The sequence below is a fragment of the Hypomesus nipponensis genome, chromosome 1 (assembly GCF_054491055.1).
Source record: "Hypomesus nipponensis isolate SF chromosome 1, ASM5449105v1, whole genome shotgun sequence".
Classification (NCBI taxonomy): domain Eukaryota; kingdom Metazoa; phylum Chordata; class Actinopteri; order Osmeriformes; family Osmeridae; genus Hypomesus; species Hypomesus nipponensis.
The window spans coordinates 10,784,317-10,802,365 of NC_140361.1; the positions used below are offsets into that span (position 1 = coordinate 10,784,317).

General features: G+C 45.8%; 1 protein-coding gene across 1 annotated transcript in view; it reads left to right on the forward strand.

Moving 5' to 3' along the window:
- pcdh19 (protocadherin 19) overlaps positions 1-18,049 on the forward strand; it is a 52,018-nt gene that overhangs the window by 22,308 nt on the left and 11,661 nt on the right. Inside the window, exons 3-4 of the mRNA XM_084690918.1 lie at positions 6,666-6,724; positions 8,531-8,703. Of these exons, the coding sequence (XP_084547044.1) occupies positions 6,666-6,724; positions 8,531-8,703 (232 nt within the window). The remainder of the gene's footprint in view (positions 1-6,665; positions 6,725-8,530; positions 8,704-18,049) is intronic.

The following is an 18,049-nucleotide window of genomic DNA, read 5'->3' on the forward strand; positions in this document are numbered from 1 at the left end:
TGTCATGCTTATTGCCTGAAGGACTGAAAGCCTAGCAAATCTGTGTGGATTAAATACTCCGTATTTCCTTTGACAAAGCCTGTGCAGAGATGTGCTACCCACATTTCTCAGGTGACGCCAAGCGGACGCTGCCGGAGTTTAGGAGGAAGGGTGTGAAAAGTTTTCATCCTGACATCCAAATTAAGGAAACCCCCCGGGACTCGCCGGAGGGGAAGTTTCTACTATTGGAGTTTGATTAGGTTCTGCAAGCTTAAAGAAAAGTAAGCCGATTTATCCTTTGGAAAAAGCTATGTGATAGGCAAGTTTTTTTCTTTCTCTCCCTCCCACTTCAAGTACAGTATGTAAAATGCTAAATCTTAATCTCATTGACTTATTTTCTCTTTTCAAAAAGACAGGGTTGATAAAAGTAAGCTTTGACACACACATGCACGCACACAGACTTGAAACCGCAGGTGTCAGATGTAACCATCTCCCCATCCTGACGACCGTGGTTTGGAGCTGTGGGGAGTGAGACATGATGGCTCCCTATTCTCAGTAGAAACATTGCCTGTGTCTAATTTCCATGTTGCCACAAAGGCAAAACGGACGACAACACAGGTGCTACTTTGCTGCTCTCATGACTGGCACCTAGCAACAGGGGTGCAGTGGGGTGGAACACAGATTCCCCCGTGCAACAACAGGCAACACTAAACCCCAGCCTTGGCTGAATGCGCTGGAATGCAGACGTCTGCAAGGGGGGTGGGGGTGCGGGGTTTGGGGGTGGGGGGGGGGCGCTATTATTTAAAATCTTTTCATCATCCTGAAAGAGAGGAAAATAGCTTTGACGTTGAAGACCTCATGAATTATGAATGCTGTTGCTATTAATGTATGTATAATTAATCACATCTCCTCTGACTGCACTCAAATGGAGTCTATAGGGCTGAGTGTGGGGAAGCCTGTCCCAGGCTATTGAGTAAGTTACAGGATAAAACACAAGGGCATGATCTGCTTCCCTATCTCTGGCTAACACAAAGGCAGAGCAGGGAAATAACTCAAAATACCCCAGCCTTTTTCCCTCAGTTTATTAGAGCAGCCGGTGATAGTTTTCCACAGAATGGGTAAATATTTGTTTAGTTTCACACGGGAAAGAAGCTAGATGAAGGGAGAGAGAGACAGAGAGAGAGAGAGAGAGAGAGAGAGAGAGAGAGAGAGAGAGAGAGAGAGAGGCTGAGGCAGGAGGGAGGCTGAGGCAGGAGGTGGTGTTCTGTTGACGTACGTATCTGTTTCATTGTGTTTCCTCCTGTCTTGCCGTCCGTCTAAACAATGCAAGGGCTTCACACGTGGTCAAGGCCATTCTCATGATAGTCTCAGATTCTATTCATCACTGTCTCTTTCCCATTTAAAATACAGTAGTATCTGCAGGCAAACAAAGCAATGTAAAATGCTCAATCCAGTGCAGCTTTAAAAAGCCATTACAACATTTTCTCTCAGAAATCACTCATGTTCATAATAAGATTGATTCCCAATTGGGTAAATTGAGTTTGGGCTGAATTGACAAGTGATAAAGTGAAATGATGCAGAGAACGTGACAGGTTATTTGTCACTTGTGCCCCCTTGTCACGATTGATTGCCTATAATTTGAGTTTGCAGGGGAGCCAGTTGATATTAAATGGTAACAACTCCTCGTATTCATCATCATGGCTCCTTTTAGCAAGCAGAAATAGAAAATGTAATCTCATCCACAAGCATGGGTGTGCCCGGGGCGCTCCTTCACCCTTTTTATCGCTGATCCCCCCAGAGGGACCCTGCCTTTTCCAGGGGAAGAGACAAATCTATAATCTAGCAGATGGCAGAGGATCTATGGGAAATTCTATAACGGGGGAGGTGAAGTGTGTGTGTGTGCGGGGGGGGGGGGTTAGTGGAGGGTTTGGCAACCTAACAGAGGCTGAGGAGTGTTGCCTCCCTCTCTGGGGTGGTAAACACCGGGGATAAATCCTCTCCCACTGCAGCAGGGGCTGTGGTGGTCTGTGTCACCATTGTCAAGGGTGCCACACAGAGCGGAGCGGAGCTACTTAGAGGTGCAGGGTGCAGACCTGGAATGCCGAAGGTGCTGGTAGAAGCAGCAGCATTGGTGGGGGCGCCGGCACAGGCGTGCAAATCGGAGCTTGTCGGAGCGGTGCTTTTTGGAGAGGGAGAAAAGGGAGACGCTCTGTGTGTGTGTGTGAGTGTGCGTGTGTGTGTGTGTGGAGAGAGAGTGTGAAAGGCTTGAGGGCGAGCGTCTTTCTTCTCTGTTGTTGGTTGTTGGAACAGGGGGTGTAGGATGAGAGATCTGCTCAGCTCTCTCATGTGTTCTTGGTCATGCACACACACACACACACACACACAGTGACGACATGACCAAATCAACAGAAAAACAGAATCTCCCCTGCTCTGCAACTTCACTGCAGCATTACACAAGAAGGAATATATGCATATGTAAACAGCTGCCTCAGACATTGACCTTTTCCCAGCCAACAGAGTTTGCCCCTCTCCTCTCTCCCCCCCCCTCTCTCTCTCTCTCTCTCTCTCTCTCTCTCTCTCTCTCTCTCTCTCTCTCACTATCCTTTTTCTCCCTCATGACTTTCACAGTCCTGCCTTCCTAAGCCTGGCCTGACAATAGGGCTTCTGTTATTTCTAATTACCAATGGCTTGCTCCACTGACAGCATAAAACCTCACCTACACGTTCAGAGTCTTAGTGTCCTGGTAGAGTATATCAACAACAGTTGCAACAGAGTGTGGTGGCTCATTACATGTCACAATTCCTCCATGGACTCAGGGGACTGATGAGTAAGTTCTTACGATGAGTCAAAACTAAACCTATACACTGAAACTGTGAAGACCAAATCTGCAATCTGTTTGTAACAGAGGTTCATGCTACCGTATGTGTTTTCAGACACTAGATGACATTTGGGCTGTTTTCCTATTTGTAAGTGGTTAGTATAGGGGAAAAGATATAGCCAAGGGCAAGCCTGTCTCCAGTCATACACTGCTGTAGCTGAGTGTGTTTGCAGGCAGCTTGATGGGATTAGAAAGCTGCATCCATGACGGAACTAAAGCATTCCTCTTCCAGACCTCATTTTTCAGTGCTTATTTTTCAAAACACGTTTTTATCTAACCCTTTCCCATTCCATCCACATTTGAGGAAGATTTAGTCCGCGAATGAAGTAGTTTGCTCTCTAAAAAGGAATTATACAGTGAATTAACAGGCATTTTATCTAATGCTTGCAAAACAAGGACACAGTCTGATAATTAATAATTTGCTGTTAAAGTATGCTGCTTCAATTAGTCTTTTCATTTTTTTTTGCCGCAAACCTTCCATGTGTAAATGTGCGTTTAATTGTAATGGTTGATGCATCGCCCTTGGTAGAGATAATGCGTAAATTGCTACCGCCGTCTGACATGTTTTTTCTTCTTCTTTTTTTTCTATCTCCCTGACACCTGCTTAACTTGCTTGGTACTTGTGTCCCCCTCCCTTCCCCCCAACCTGGCACCCTGGCACCCCAACCCTCTCCGCTCGCTCCCTGTGCCCCCATACAATGAATACACTTGCATCCAGACTACGGAACCAATTGTCACGCTGGGAGGAAGGCAAATCAAATCTCACGGCAGCAACTAGGCGAGGAGATTGCTTTTCCTCTCTGCGGCAGAGAAGTGAGGCCCAGCATCCCTCGACTCACTTTACGGAGGAAGTGAGAAGAGGGGCAGAGAGGGAGGTCGAGGGGGTACATCTGGGGCAGAGAGAGGCGTCCTCTTGGTCATGCTTTACCCATCTTGCTCTCTTTTTCCCCCCCATCCTCCCCTCCCTTCATCACTTTCTTCCACTTTGCCCCCCCAAAACCCCCTCCACATCAGTCACCAGTGAGAAAAGGAGCCTCTCCACTCTCCTGGTACCCCAGTCCTCTCCAGATGAAACGGAACAATAATTACGGGGATAGAGTGACTCTGGCCGCCAAACCGGGGCCACTCGGATCACAACAACACATTGTCCAACCTGATTAAGTAGCCATTTGTGGTTGCTGGCTGTAGTTAAGCAGTCCTCATCCTCTAGCCTGAAACTTGACCTCTAGGCAAGAAATATTGACATGCCTTCCAATTTGAAGTCAGTCAGGGGCACAGGGTACATTTCCTTACAGGAATCCCTTTGCTAATGCATCAGATTCACAATCAGGTCAAGCTTTTCAGAGAGTTTCATGAATGCACACGTTTATGCCCTCTCATGGTTTGTGTTGGATTGTTTCCATTGACCCTTTGACAAAGAGGAAATACATAATTTTGTAGTTTTTTTGTTAAAGTGTGTCAAGAACTATAGCTTGATTTCAGATTGATCATGACAATCACAGAGACCTTGACTTGGTCTAAACAGAACCAGGGATGGACAAGCATTGCAGTATTGGCACAGTAAATCGTACCACCATTACACACCACCGTGTTTTGTACTTCTAATGAGACCATACATGAATAAAAGAGATTGCAGTCCAAACCAATTACAGTTCCAGTCCAGTTAGACTTACACGGTTGTGTTTGTAGCCTTTAGCATTACGGGTGTTTCCCTGTTACTCCCTCCATGTATGTTCAGTAGCCCCTCTCTGGGTGCTATAGATAGAGCCTTTCTAATGACTGCTCACCAGAATTAAAGTGGGGCACAGGTAGAAGATAAATAAATATACACACGTGGGTACACATACAAACCTGTAAGACTAGCAAAATAATTGGCAACACCAATTACTTGAATATTAATGGAGTCAAGTCAGACAGGAACAAAGCAGTGGAGTGTCAGGAGTGTGGTGGTGAACAAACACAGTGTGATCCAAATTAAGGGTCGCTAATAAAATGTTAATTAGAATGGCTTTTTACAAATTATCGTCTCCTTGATAACAACGAGTTAAAGTTTAATTAACTGTGGACCCAAAAAAGGACACCCGGGCGTTAACCTTCAGTGCGTCCAGATTGCATCACCATCTCGCGAATCTCAATCAGAGGCCTGCCCTGCCGTCACCGCTAATTACAGTATTATCTGTCTGCTGAGATAATTAGGACGCGGAGAGGTGCAACGACAAACAATGCCTTATTTGCCGGTGATTGAAGGCATTGCAATGGGCCTTGGGTACGTAGGCATGGCCGGTAAATGTGATATTTTGGATGATAATTATCTCTGTGACACACTTACATTGTTAGACCTGCAAGTTTCGGCAAGGCGAAGCCTGACAATACTGCCGCCGAGCCTTATGATAATAGTTCCATTGTGTTGCCTTTGAAGCTTTCAAAAATGGCAAGACTACGAGTGAAACAAACACAGACATGCATTTGCTAGCATTAACAAGCTGTTACATTTTCAAAGACCGCAGCAGGGTCATGGCGTGCTATTTGCCAGAGGTAAACAATACACAGTCCCCTGTGATTTTACTGTTTCTATGCTGTGACTTTTAACAGTGGCAGATTCAAGAACACAGGGGGTTCCACATGCATCTAATTTATCACCCAACGTCGGCACTGTGCTTTAAATTTGACTGCTGTATAAGTTGTACGATGTAGAAAATCAGATCTGGACCCTAATACTGGCTAACAAGGAGAATGTGCGCCTGCATGACTGCCATTTTTAATCTAAATGTGTTTAGTCACCCTGTGTTGCGGTTGCACACGACTGCTAGTCCCTGAACAGCAGGGCTGTGTTGAACGTGTCCCTCATTTGATAATCAGTGACTTTGTTCCAACACCTGCATTAACTTCTTATCGTAGGGGTGACTTTTGTGTCTAGGTCTTGATAGGTAGACTTCCCCTAGGAAGTCAGGCATTGACTCCATTGTTTATCTGGCTGCATTATCGCTCCAGTGGAATTTAATGGGGAGGGGGCAGCTTTTTACTCACCTGCATCTTATCAAGACTTGTCGACAGGGTCGTATCCTGGCCTTCCTTTGGGCAGCAAAAGCCCTGAGAGACTCTCCATCTACCCCCACTGACATCTTATCTGGTGTGAGTGGAGGCTAACCAGACACAGGGGCTACCTGTTCAACGTCCCCTCACCTCTGTCACTGCCTCTCTCTCTCTCTTGAAATGTTAATGGGGAAAAAAAGTGAATGCCTTTGAACCATGTTTTCTAATGTGGGCCAGAGATCCATCGTATGCAGATTTTCTGAGGCTTTTCATCTGCAATTGCAAAGTTAAGATTCCCCTGGTATGCTCTTAATTTCATCTCCTTCTCCTACATTTATTTATTTAATATTTACACATTTATATCTGCTTGAAAATTGTTAAGGAGAAGAGTTTGGAGGAAAAGAAAAAAGGGAAACTTTTCTATCTCGCCCTGTCTGCATGATGCACTGTCCTCCCTAATGACTCCATTTTGAAGACTGTGGTCTGACTGGCTGTGGAGGAGAGGATGGAGGGAGGGAGTGAAAGGCGGGGAGGGGAGAGACTCACTGCAGCACTCTCTTCCTCTGCTCTCTCAGTCAGCCCGTCCTGATGTGTGCTTTGAATGGGATTCAGCCTTTGAAAGCTGAGGCTGCTCACTGGGGCCTTTTGTGTAAAATAACATTTCTATTGAAAGCCAATTACTGGTTACATTATTTCGGTTCCCTCCGTAATTAAATGCATCTCTGTTTTTCTCTCCCTCTCTTCCTCCCCCACCCCGCCCCACCTTGTCTTACAGACAGAGAATTATTCCATTGACTCCAGTTATGTGAACAGCAGAGCACACCTCATTAAAAGGTAGGTCTTGATTAGACAGTCTGTCTGTTTCTTGCTCATTGTTGTGGTGGTCGTATTGGCTGCACCTGCATGGCTATTGAATGTGAGCATGCTGTAAAACCAAGGCTTATTATTTCTCATCCTGCACAATGAGCATGAAGGAAGAACGGGTCTTTAGAACACAGCCTGTGACTGTGAAAAGCAGATCCTCCTCTAAAATGCGCACACGGCCCTATTCAGAATACTAGATCACTCATCGTCTTCAAAACATTAATTCTCACTCACCATTAAAATTGTATCCAACTTAGGAGTAGTAGAAAAAAAAACTCTTGCATAGGATATGACATACATAAGATTTTAAATGGTATTAAATATGTCAAAGAGAATTACATTTTACATGGACGTGCCTTGAATGTTGGTGAACATGGTGCAAATAAAAAGTACACTATACAACTAACTGATTTAGGAGCACCCATTTGGGCCGGGAACAAGGCTTTTCATTGTGTGCCTACGGAGTCCGGCACATTCCTAAGTCAACCTAAATGAGAATATTAGGGGTATAGGGTAGGCATCCATAATAATGCAGTGCCTGACGGGCATTTGTGGCTGGGCTGTATTCCAAGAGTATAATTCGTCCCTTTACCTGCAGTCATGGGACATTCCAGGCTTCCTTTGTTTGAGGCCGTCCCAGCTTTCTGAAAACCCATTATAGCAATTTTCCCCTAAAAAAGATTCCCGGTGTTTATGTAAACAAAGAGCATTCAAGTGCGGGCTCTGCAGCACAGTACAAAGAGATCCCCTCAGGAGCCTGTGGGCCTGTGGGCCTGTGGTCTGGGACAGGTGCAATTACACTGATAACATCACAGAGAGCCAGCTTTACCTCCACTGCAGCCCTCTCTCTTCCAGGACGAGCTCTCACAAGAGAACTGGAGACGAGAGCTGGGAGTCGCTGTCTTGCATCTTCTTTTCTCGCCTCTCTTCTCTCCTTTGCTCTTTTTCCTTCTTTCCTTCTCTTTACTCCTCCTCCTTATTTCCAGAGGAACACTTTCTGAACATACATGCATGGTGTACATTAAATACAATCTTCCTATAACACTGTTTGCAAAGCAGACTATGTTCCAGTGGGGTATCAAACAAATGAAGGGAAATCATGCTTATACTCTACAGCTGTTGATGGAATTTCCCCCCAACCCCCTCTCTATTGTCTAGACCTAAACAAGCCACAGATGCAAGTTGCAGATGCTGTTTCTATGCTCTCAGTACTTCCTGTGGTATTCCCCTTTTCCTACGAGTATTTCCTCATCATAACCTTTCTATTTAGTTGTAGTGAGTGAATGAGTGCTTGCCTCTTGTTTGTGGAACAATGACTGTTTATATCACTGCCATTGAAGTCACTGCACCCACACCAGCCCTTTAAGTAACATCCTGCAGCTTCTCTGCTATCGCTGAAGTTTAAAAATGGTTTCCTAATCCAAAAATGCCCCAACACTTTAATCTTCGCCTCCTCCCCCTCTCTCATATTACCACTCTAAAGGAGCTAGGTGCTGTACTTTATGTTCTCTGCCGAGGAACAACATTGTGAAACGTTTTGTCTTCATATGCCAGCTGAACCCAGAACTTTGTTCAGAGGAAGTACTTGAATAATACCTCAAGGTTTTGTTGTCCTTTAGATAATCGAGCTGGAAAACAAATTATCTGGAACAAAAAAGAAACAAGCAAAGAACTAATAAAAAAAGAGAGAGTGGAGAGTGAAGGAGAGGAGAGAGAGAATGTCTGAAAAGTTGATGTGACAGTAAATCAACATCTTTCCCCCATGTCCTTGTGTAGCACGTCGACATTCAAGGACCTGGAGGGGAACAGTCTCAAGGACAGCGGGCATGAGGAGAGCGACCAGACTGACAGCGAACACGACGTCCAGCGAGGCCACTACGTGGACACGGCTGTCAACGATGTGCTGAACATGACCGTGCCCCCCAACATCTGCCAGCTGCCCGACCAAGGTAGGAGAAAAGGTGTGTTCATGCGACGAGACAGTTCATGTTTTAGTTTATGTTTGAAAAGAGCAATCAGGCATGTTTCTACTGTAGATAAGACCTCAGTGTCTGTGTTTATAGTATGTCTGTATGTGTGTCTGTGTTTGGTTGCATTTGTGTGTGTGTGATTATGCCACAAGAGCATACAAGCAGTGTATCTTAGCCATTTCTAGATAAGGCCTCAGATCTTTTAGCACCTTAATGTACACCCTTTGATGTCCCGTTAAGGCAGCTAATGTTGAGGGATCTCGCCTAGCCTTTGATACAGGCCTGGGTAACATTATTGACTGATAGTACCCATGTCTGTATTCCACAGAAGCCAACTTCAGATGCGCTTGAATGGCAGCAATTAGGCTGACAAAGGTGGAAGGTGGAAATCTACATATCACGCGTCCTCTCATGCATTATTCAGACGGATCATTTAACAAGGGAATTAATGTTGATGTTTCTTTTTGAGTTGGCGTTTAAGAAGACATCCACTCTGCTGGCACGAGTCAGAGGAAGGGTCATGTTCATTATTAGCTACTCCCTGTCACTGTACCGGGCTAGTATGGGTCTCATTGAGAGAGGGAGCGTCCGTAAGGAGGAGGAGGGAGGATATGTGAGATGAAGCAAGGGTGAGAGACGGCGTGACAGTGACGAGAGGAAGGTGGAGAGAGGGTGCAGGGAAGGGAGAGTGCGAGACGGAGAGATCTGTGGATGTGGATAGTTGGCACAGACCTGTGTGTAACTGTATGCACCTGGGGGTGTTTATCCAGCTCAGAGGAAACACACAGGTGTTCAGGTTGGGAGAGCAGGGGAGTCAGTGTGTGGAGTCGGCAGCCATTTCACCACCTCTCGCTCCAATAAGCATTTCTCTTCAAACAGAGAAGGTGGAGGAGTAGGAGGAAGCAAGATTTGCAATGTTTTGTTTGTCTTGGTGTAATGATCTTTAATCTCTGTCACTTGAAAGAATGAGATGCCTTCAGCACTCAAAGGGAAGACAATGTTAGATAATAAATGTTTGTCCTCAGTAGTACACCTTCCTCTTCTGTTTCGTTGAATTGGCTTTTGCTACAAGAGGAGATCGTTTAGAATGTCTACGGAGGAATGAGATTGAATTGGAGCTGTATTGTGATGGTGTCCAACCAACGTTCTTACCCTAAACTCATTTCCCCTCAGCTAACCCCCACTTGATTTTGGTCCCATTTTCTCAAGCTTCCCCAGTGAGTTCCTCAACACATTAGCAGTTCCTTCGCCCTACATTTTTGTGTTTCATGCCATTACTCTGTAACTTGTGCAGGAAATAGTCTAATGAGTGAGGAGGAATGACTCAAGAAAAGGAATCACACTTTCTGAAAAAAATGATGGAAAATTATTTATGAGTGGTTTTATGTATTTGTTTAATATTTGAACTAAGGCAGATTGTGAATGGTTAGGGATCGGCAGAGGAACCAATTAGGTACTTGTTATCTCAGGATCATCTGCCCCTCTGGCTGCTCTTCCATGGCTAATTCACCCACCACTTTAGGCATTATGGGTAGAAAAGAATGTCACCCATCATGATTGGCGAATATATGCTTCCTGTTCCTGGTTCAGGCAAACTGCCCACATATCACACAGGGTCTAGTTTTGAAAGGAATTACGATGATTTGAAATGTGAATTTAACAGAGAAAAAGGTAGTGCTAGGGAGCAGGAACAGGAGGATTTATCTGCAAGGGATTCTGGGAGTGCTGCTTCGGCAGTGTCAGATGGTAATGAACAATGATTAGTGAGTTCGCAACTATTGGTCGCTGCCCGTAATTATTTCACAACCCGAAAACTGCCAGCGCCTTTTAAAATGCATACTGACAGGTCCTCTGGTCCAGGGATCTCATTATTGGAGACAATTAGGAAAGATGTACATGAAGAATATAACAAGTGGGTAGAGCCCACGGAGCCAGCTGTTTTTTCATCAGCCCGGCCTATGATTGTATCTGTTTCACCAGGACGGATGCACGCCTCTTGAATGTATAATGTGAATAAACATTGTCGGTAAACAGGATGAGAGGCTATTTCACACTGCCATCCACTGTTTTGACCATAGCAAATAGATAAGGACGACAGTTCTGTTTGGAATTGCAATTGGATCCTTTGCGTTGTTATTGCATTCTTCCCCAAGCCCAGTTATTACACCATCCATTAGGCCATTTTCGCTTTAGTTAAGGAGCAGTGAGCGACGGGCAAAGTGGCTTCATTTGGGCCTGTCTTCTCATTGTCTTGAGAGAGACATTGTGGCAGCGGTGCTTCTCTGCGGTAATGAGGGCCTGTACATAATTATTAAATGAATTGACCAAAGACCCTTACACATCCAGAAATGTAATGACATAGCAAATGGAATTGTCCTTCCATTACGATCTCAGTGGTCTAATTACACAGTTGAAGTGTATGAAGGGCTGGTTAAGCTTGACCGATTCAGCACAACGCACAATTGAATCTCCTTCTCCTGGCATCATCCTTTCTCAAGAGGACATTAGCCGAAATCCCTGTTACGTATTCCTCTGCGATAATCGACCCTGTTGCCAAGAAACAAAATGGAGCTACTCGGTTTCGGATAACAAGTGTGATTGTCTTTGGTCACGAGGACCTATTCCAACATACTCATCTGGCTTAATTGACACCAAGTAAATTAACACCAACCAGCATCTTGGGTGAGTGGAGTGAATTGCGAGAAGACAAATAGGCATGTTCAGAATCCTTTGGGAAGGCCTCCAGGGATACTTCTGATCTGCCAGGGTCGTCACCTGTTGCTGCTAAACAAGTTGGGGAACCACAATTGCCAAAGGACACAAACATCACAATTCAAAGGTTTAAGTGTTTGTCTTGTGTTTTCACGTGTCAGGACTAAGGGAAGGCAGGAAAGAGTCGAGTAAACATTTCTCTGCTGCCTCAAGGGACTTTTACAGTGTAAATGTTTACTATTCTCACAGCAGCATGTAAAGGTGGCGTTTGCACTGGGGACGTACCATTACCTCTGTACAAAGACCCCCCCCACACACACACACACACACACACATACCCATGTGGGAATCCCTGTACGATAGCTCTCCACATACCAAGGCCCTATATTCTTTACACAATGAGCAGGCATTCTTCCTGTCGAAGACTGTTTTCTGATTCTATTACCAGTGTTTTGTCAATGTCCTGTTCTATTCATCCTCTCTGTCCTACTGCTATGTACGGCAATGCACTGTGTGTCGGCCATCTAGTTCCTAGTACTGTAGCTGCTCTTCTCTGTGTCCATACAATACTGAGAGCCTGACCTTCAATCCCTTTTGTCAGTGGACTAGACCCTGGATGGATTGGACATTCTAAACTGCATGACATATCTTAAAATCTATAATTAAATGTCTATCTTTAACTATTAATGTTCCCCATGCATCTTCCGAAACATTCAATATGGATGATTTTGCAGCTTTGTAGATGCAGAAAGAGTGGAGAAGGAGAATGAAATGAACCCCCTTACTTTATCTTTATAGGCATGTCTGTGAAGTCGGTACCATTTTTGTGCAAATGGATGACATGCTAGCTCTCACTCCAGAGAACCATTAGTGTCATGGGAGAACCAGGAGTCGGAGAACAGGCGCAGAGGGGACCTAGTGACTAAGACAAGCTAAAGCTGCTATTTTTTCCACCTCCTTTGATTGTCGCAGTTCTTCCTTAATTCCTCACGGATACGGATGAGCCACGGCTTTTAAGGCTTAAGATTCATGTATTGCTAAGCACTAAAGTTATCTGCTCAAGGAGACTGTGGAATCTTGATGTATTTTTCTTGGTGGGCATTGTTTTTGGTTTATGAGCGAGCTGGGGAGTTTCAATTGTTACTCCCAGCTTACAGACACAGAGGGTCCATTGCTGCTTCAATTAGCTGCTGAAGGGAACCACGCTCTCTCATTCCTGACATATTCCATATCCTCTCCCCCTGGAGGATCTCACTCATCAATCTCTTCCCTCTCCCCGTGGGTGTGTTCCTGAAGCTAAGGCCCAGGAATGGAAGCCGCTCCCTGGGCTACAGACTACTCTCTACTCCCCTCTCTACCACCTGTAGATCCACCAGGGCCCAACTGCTCCTAATTGATTTGAAGATTTTTCTTCTTCTTCCTCTTCACTCTTCTAGTCTCTGTGTCTCCATTGTCGGAATATCTCAACCTCTTCCTACCCCTTCATAAAAAAAGAAAAGAAAAACATCTAGAAGCTTCCTGTCAGTCGAGCTAGTTACTTCCCCTGTTGAATATCAGAAACAGTAAAGCATTCTCACATGTTTATACTGCAAACCTGCCCTAAATCTACTACGGCAGCATTTCTAGTTTTCAGTTCTCTGATCTACCATTGAAAATGCTGACAGGTGTCACACCAAGGACAGCAGCATGAACCGGGTTGGGAGACCCTGAGAACCTGAGAGATGGGGAAAGAGAGAGAGAGGGAGAGATAGAGAGAGGGAGAGAGAGATGCACAGGAAGAGGAGTTTAGCCTTGTAAGCAGTCTAGTGAAAATGAAAAGGTAAGAGAGGAAATTATTTCTGACAAGGTAACGGTGTTATCTCTCCTTTTCTGCTTCATACCCCATGAGTGCATCAGAAGATATCCCTGCAAGTCATACACATATTCGACCTGAATTATACATCAAACTCAACATGGTGTTTCTGCCTGGCAACCTTTCACTTCGCTCTGATATTTATTGATTCAATAAATGATCAAATGGTAAATTGGGACTGCCCGTTTAGATTTTTTGACTTGCTTAGTCAAATGATAAAACCCATTTGAAACTCGAGGCAAAAGGGCCGCCAGTGAACCCATTTCAATGCAGGCTTTTAGTTTTTAATGAAATGTAAAACAAAGCAGAATTGAAATATTCTGTCTAATGAAAATCAAGAGGACAACCAAGAAGCACAGTTGCTGTGCTATAAGGCGAGGGAATATAAAAATTAAATGTCTAAATCTAATTGTGCCAACCTCATTTCTTTTGGGCACATTTATGTATCTCTTAATTCAGTAGTTCAGAATAACTCACTAGGGTCTCAGTCTGTCTGTGTCTGGTAATAACCACCCCCTGGTATAACCAGGATGTAAGCAGAGACAATTCTATAACACTTCCTCTGTTCGCCTTTAGACAATTATAAAAAAAAGTTTCTGCATCCCTTAAGGTTATTTTCCAGGTGCCTGTTGAGTTTATTATCAGCATATGCCTTCAGGAGGCCCTCTGAGTAAGTCTGTGTGTTTAGTGATTCAGTTTGGAAGAAGCAAGGCTTGGCCTCAAGGCCTTTCCTTCTCCTTCTGACATTCAAGCACACACACACACACACAGACAAAAGAATCCCAGTCTCCATCCCATGGCATCCCCTGATCCCTGGTTGTGCCGAGCCCCCTAGATCTACACCAAACATATTTAATCAGCTCAAGAGGGGACTGCTTATCTCCCTGCACTTGTCATGGATAGCGTATTGAACATATCAAAAGGAGAAATGGGAACGGTTCATTATTTTGTAGGGCTCGCAATGAGCCTGATGTATCTCATTGCAGGTCCTCCACTGACAGCTCATTTTCTAGACAATCCTGGCATTCAGTTAGGAGCATGCCGGAGTGAGGGAAAATAGGGCCCCCGATCTCCATTGCTTATTCATGATGCCGTGGCATGCTAGGTGTGTTAATAATCTCCTCAGAAACCGAGTGAATCACAATTGTTTGTCGAACACCTAGCCAGGCTGGGCCCCAATCGACAGCAGATGGGAAAACAGGGGGATGAGGATTCTCTGGGACAGAGGGAGGAAGATTAAGGACAGGTAATGTGCTGGAGCTGATGGGGACTTAGAGAAGGAGAGAGGGAGGGATGTACGGTCTCTGCATTTGAATTGTTTGCGTGTTGGTGTGCATGTGTGTTTATGAGAGCGGTGGGGGCGGGGGAATGTGTGCACATGGCTATTAGAAAGAGAGAGGGAGGGAGAGTGTGTTTGTGTGTGTGTGTGTGTGTGTGTGTGTGTGTGTGGGTGTAGTAGTAGTATCAGAAGTAGAGCGCTGTCTGTGTGTGTTTAAAGGTTAATGAGGGAGAGAGAGGGAAAGAGAAAAATAGAGAGAGGGCAGGGAGAGATAAACACTGAGGGAGAGAGAGAGAAGGACCGTCGGTGGGAGTGAAACCTGAGCAGGCGGTCCGTCGCACTGTCTCCAGTCTGCCAGCCTATTGTGGTTCTGATTGATTCTGGCCACTGTCTGGGAGCCAATTGCAGAACGAGGACTCCCCTTTCCCCCCTACCCCCCAAAATGCACCCCCGTTCTCTAGGGGCACCCCTTTTGGCACCATCCTCTCTCAACTGCAGCTGTGCTATAACAAGACTCAAGGGTAAAATAGTCTGGAGGCAGGGGAAGCTGTAGTCTCATCTATACCCTGACCGCACTCTAAATACCATCCCTGGGACCTGGAACCAGAGCCCAGTGCAGCTCACCTGACCACAGCTCCTCTTAGGACCCTTGATCGCGATCATCTCGTTGAAGCTCGTTACCTTATTCACCACCCCAGACCAAATCTAGCCTACTCTGAACCGCCACCATCATGGCCTTGAGTATCTTCAGTAGCGGTGGAACTGTCCAGGGCAAGGTTATTGCTGCTGGTAGGACGCTGTGCTGTAGACTCTCTCCTCTGCGTGTGGTGGTACTGTAAGAGAGCAGGACAGCAGTGGAGTTTGCTGCCAAAGCAGGGCTTGTATTACAGAGATCCTGTAGTATCAGACGCCCGCCCGCGCCCGCGCCACCCCCTCCCCACCCCCCTCCTCCCCTAGGCTGGGCCTAGCTAGCTGGCAGCATGCCCACTCTGAGCTATAATCAACCCCATTAGCCATAGCACAGACTCCCATTCAAAAACAGTCTCACTGTAGGCAGCAATGTTCATAGTGGGAAGCAAGTGTGTCCTGTAGCACGTAGTGTGTCGGATGTAAATTAGCAGACAACCGTCCAAGTAGTGTGCACACGCCACACACCATGCAGCCATTTATGATTATTCTCCTCATGCGCGAGCACACAAATACCATCTTGCGTGGGGGAGATTTTCTGGACATTATGGTCTTTGGCGATAGGCGTTTGTTTTATCTTCTCCCTCACTGAAGTGAAAGATTAAGCATATACTGTGCTCTGTTAAAGGGGAAAATCAGCTGTCTTCTGACAAGTACATTGTAGCCTCCAGTTTTCTGTCCAGAATACAAAGAGACATTTATCATTGCAGCTGCTGAAAGAGAGAGAGAGAGCGAAAGAGAGCGAAAGAGAGCGAAAGAGAGCGAGAGCGAAAGAGAGCGAGAGCGAGAGAGAGAGAGAGAGAGAGAGAGAGAGAGAGAGAGAGAGAGAGAGAGAGACAGAGAGAGAGAGAGAGAGAGAGAGAGAGAGAGAGAGAGAGAGAGAGAGGGCGGGCATGCCATTGCTGCAATGTGTACGTTTCTCTTTTTAACCCCCTTCACTTTCTCTATCCTGCATTTCATCATTGCCTTTTTCCGGATAACATTGCAACTTATTTGGAATTTGTTGCAGTAAAGTCATGTCCTCCTCTTCCTTGGTCGTAATTTAGATGGCAACAAAAGGTTAGTACCCCTGGGCATTTGGCATTTCCATATCTTGCTCCTCCACTCATGTATATTCAGTGGCAAATGATTTATTCTTTAACATTAAATCATTGGGAAAGTAGACCTTTCCTTGCAGAAACACAGCACACAGACGAGGCTATAAAACATGTGGAGTGACAGGCAGTATTCTATGGATTCCCTTGCTGGGGCACAGGTTGAGGAGAATCTGGCCGAACCCTCCTCCGTCCTCCGTCTCGGCCATATATCCCTCACGGATTAGTGTCTGTGTCCGCCCAGTGTCCCCTCCGTACGACCTTGGCTGGGTGAGCTCACCGCATTGAAATTCACCATTTTGAGCTGCGGCAATGTTGATAAAGCGAGGGAATTTCCCCTCTGTAGGTAAAGGAGTGTAGGTAGCCACATAGCCACCTGGCTGGGCCAGATTATCAGCTATTGATGAAAGATTAAAGCCCCAGGGCAGCAGGGTGGACGGGAGGAGGAGAGAGGGGAAATGGTTAGGATCAGTGAAGATCCTGCCCCCTCCCACTGCCCCCTCCCACTGCCCCCTCCCACTGACCCCTCCCACTGCCCCCCCCCCCCCCCCCTTACTAGAAGGCCGGTGTGAGTGCCACTGATAAACCAGACCTGCTGAGGCCACTGCCTCCACCACCCCCCCCCCCCCCCCCCCCCCCCCGGCCATACCTTCATGTGCAAATGCCTCCCTTTCAAAGCAGAATGCTTTCCTTCAGGTTTTCTTTTTTTTTTGCAACCTAGTTTTTGGATGAAAAACATCAACAAATACCAAAGTGCATTCTGGGAATGCCAATGAAACATTTTGCAGTCTGTGGTGGTTGTTGTTGTTTTTCCTTCTCTAGAATGAAGTGCATGGAATTCCATTCTTACACTGTTAAGGCCAGCCAATTATGATATTCAGACCCCTTCCCCTCATACCCCTTTTCAAAGGAGTATAAAATTAATGGGAGATGTTGACTGTTAAGTTTAATGGCAGGAAAGCCTCAAAATTGCAGTTTTTAATGATGTGCTTGTTGTCATGCACTTCCTATTAAACAATACCCAGACTGTCCGAGTAGATGGCAGATAGAGGGCCAGGGCCAGACCTTCCACTGCCCCAAACGGGCACCACAGTGGGGGGCTCAGGCCCCTTGTTCTTCTGTTGGCCAATTGATAACAGCACCATAACCACGACTATAATAGATATCTTGTGCCTCAGTTCAACTCATATTGCATTAGCATCACAAAGACCTAAAACAAGAAACCTAATAAACCAGAATCAGAACAGAATCAGCTGACATTGATATCCTGCAAAGCTTACAATAGACGTCTAATTTAATATCCTGCTGCACAAGATTATTAGTTAATTTAACAATGGTTTCCTTAAGGACATGTCTGGGGCTTCTCCACTCCCTGACCCTTCCAGGACCTAACCTTGTTATGTGCGTCTGTCTGTGCCTTTAAGCCTGGCTGTGTCTTTTGTGTGTGTGTGTGTACACATTTGCATTTGACCATGCATGCATGCACACATGCGCATCTCAACCTACTTCTCAGGGCCCAGTCGAGTGACGGGCAGAGCAACAGGGGTTCTAGCAGGACTAGGGTTCTAGGAGGAGCACCATGGTTCCCTGACACCAGTCACTTCCCCTCCAGTTCCTCTGTGCCTCCCTGCCCCTCCACATGGGGAGTTTAATGTCACACCTCAGCGTGGCAGCAAGAGCGGGCACAGGACCTAGGAACTC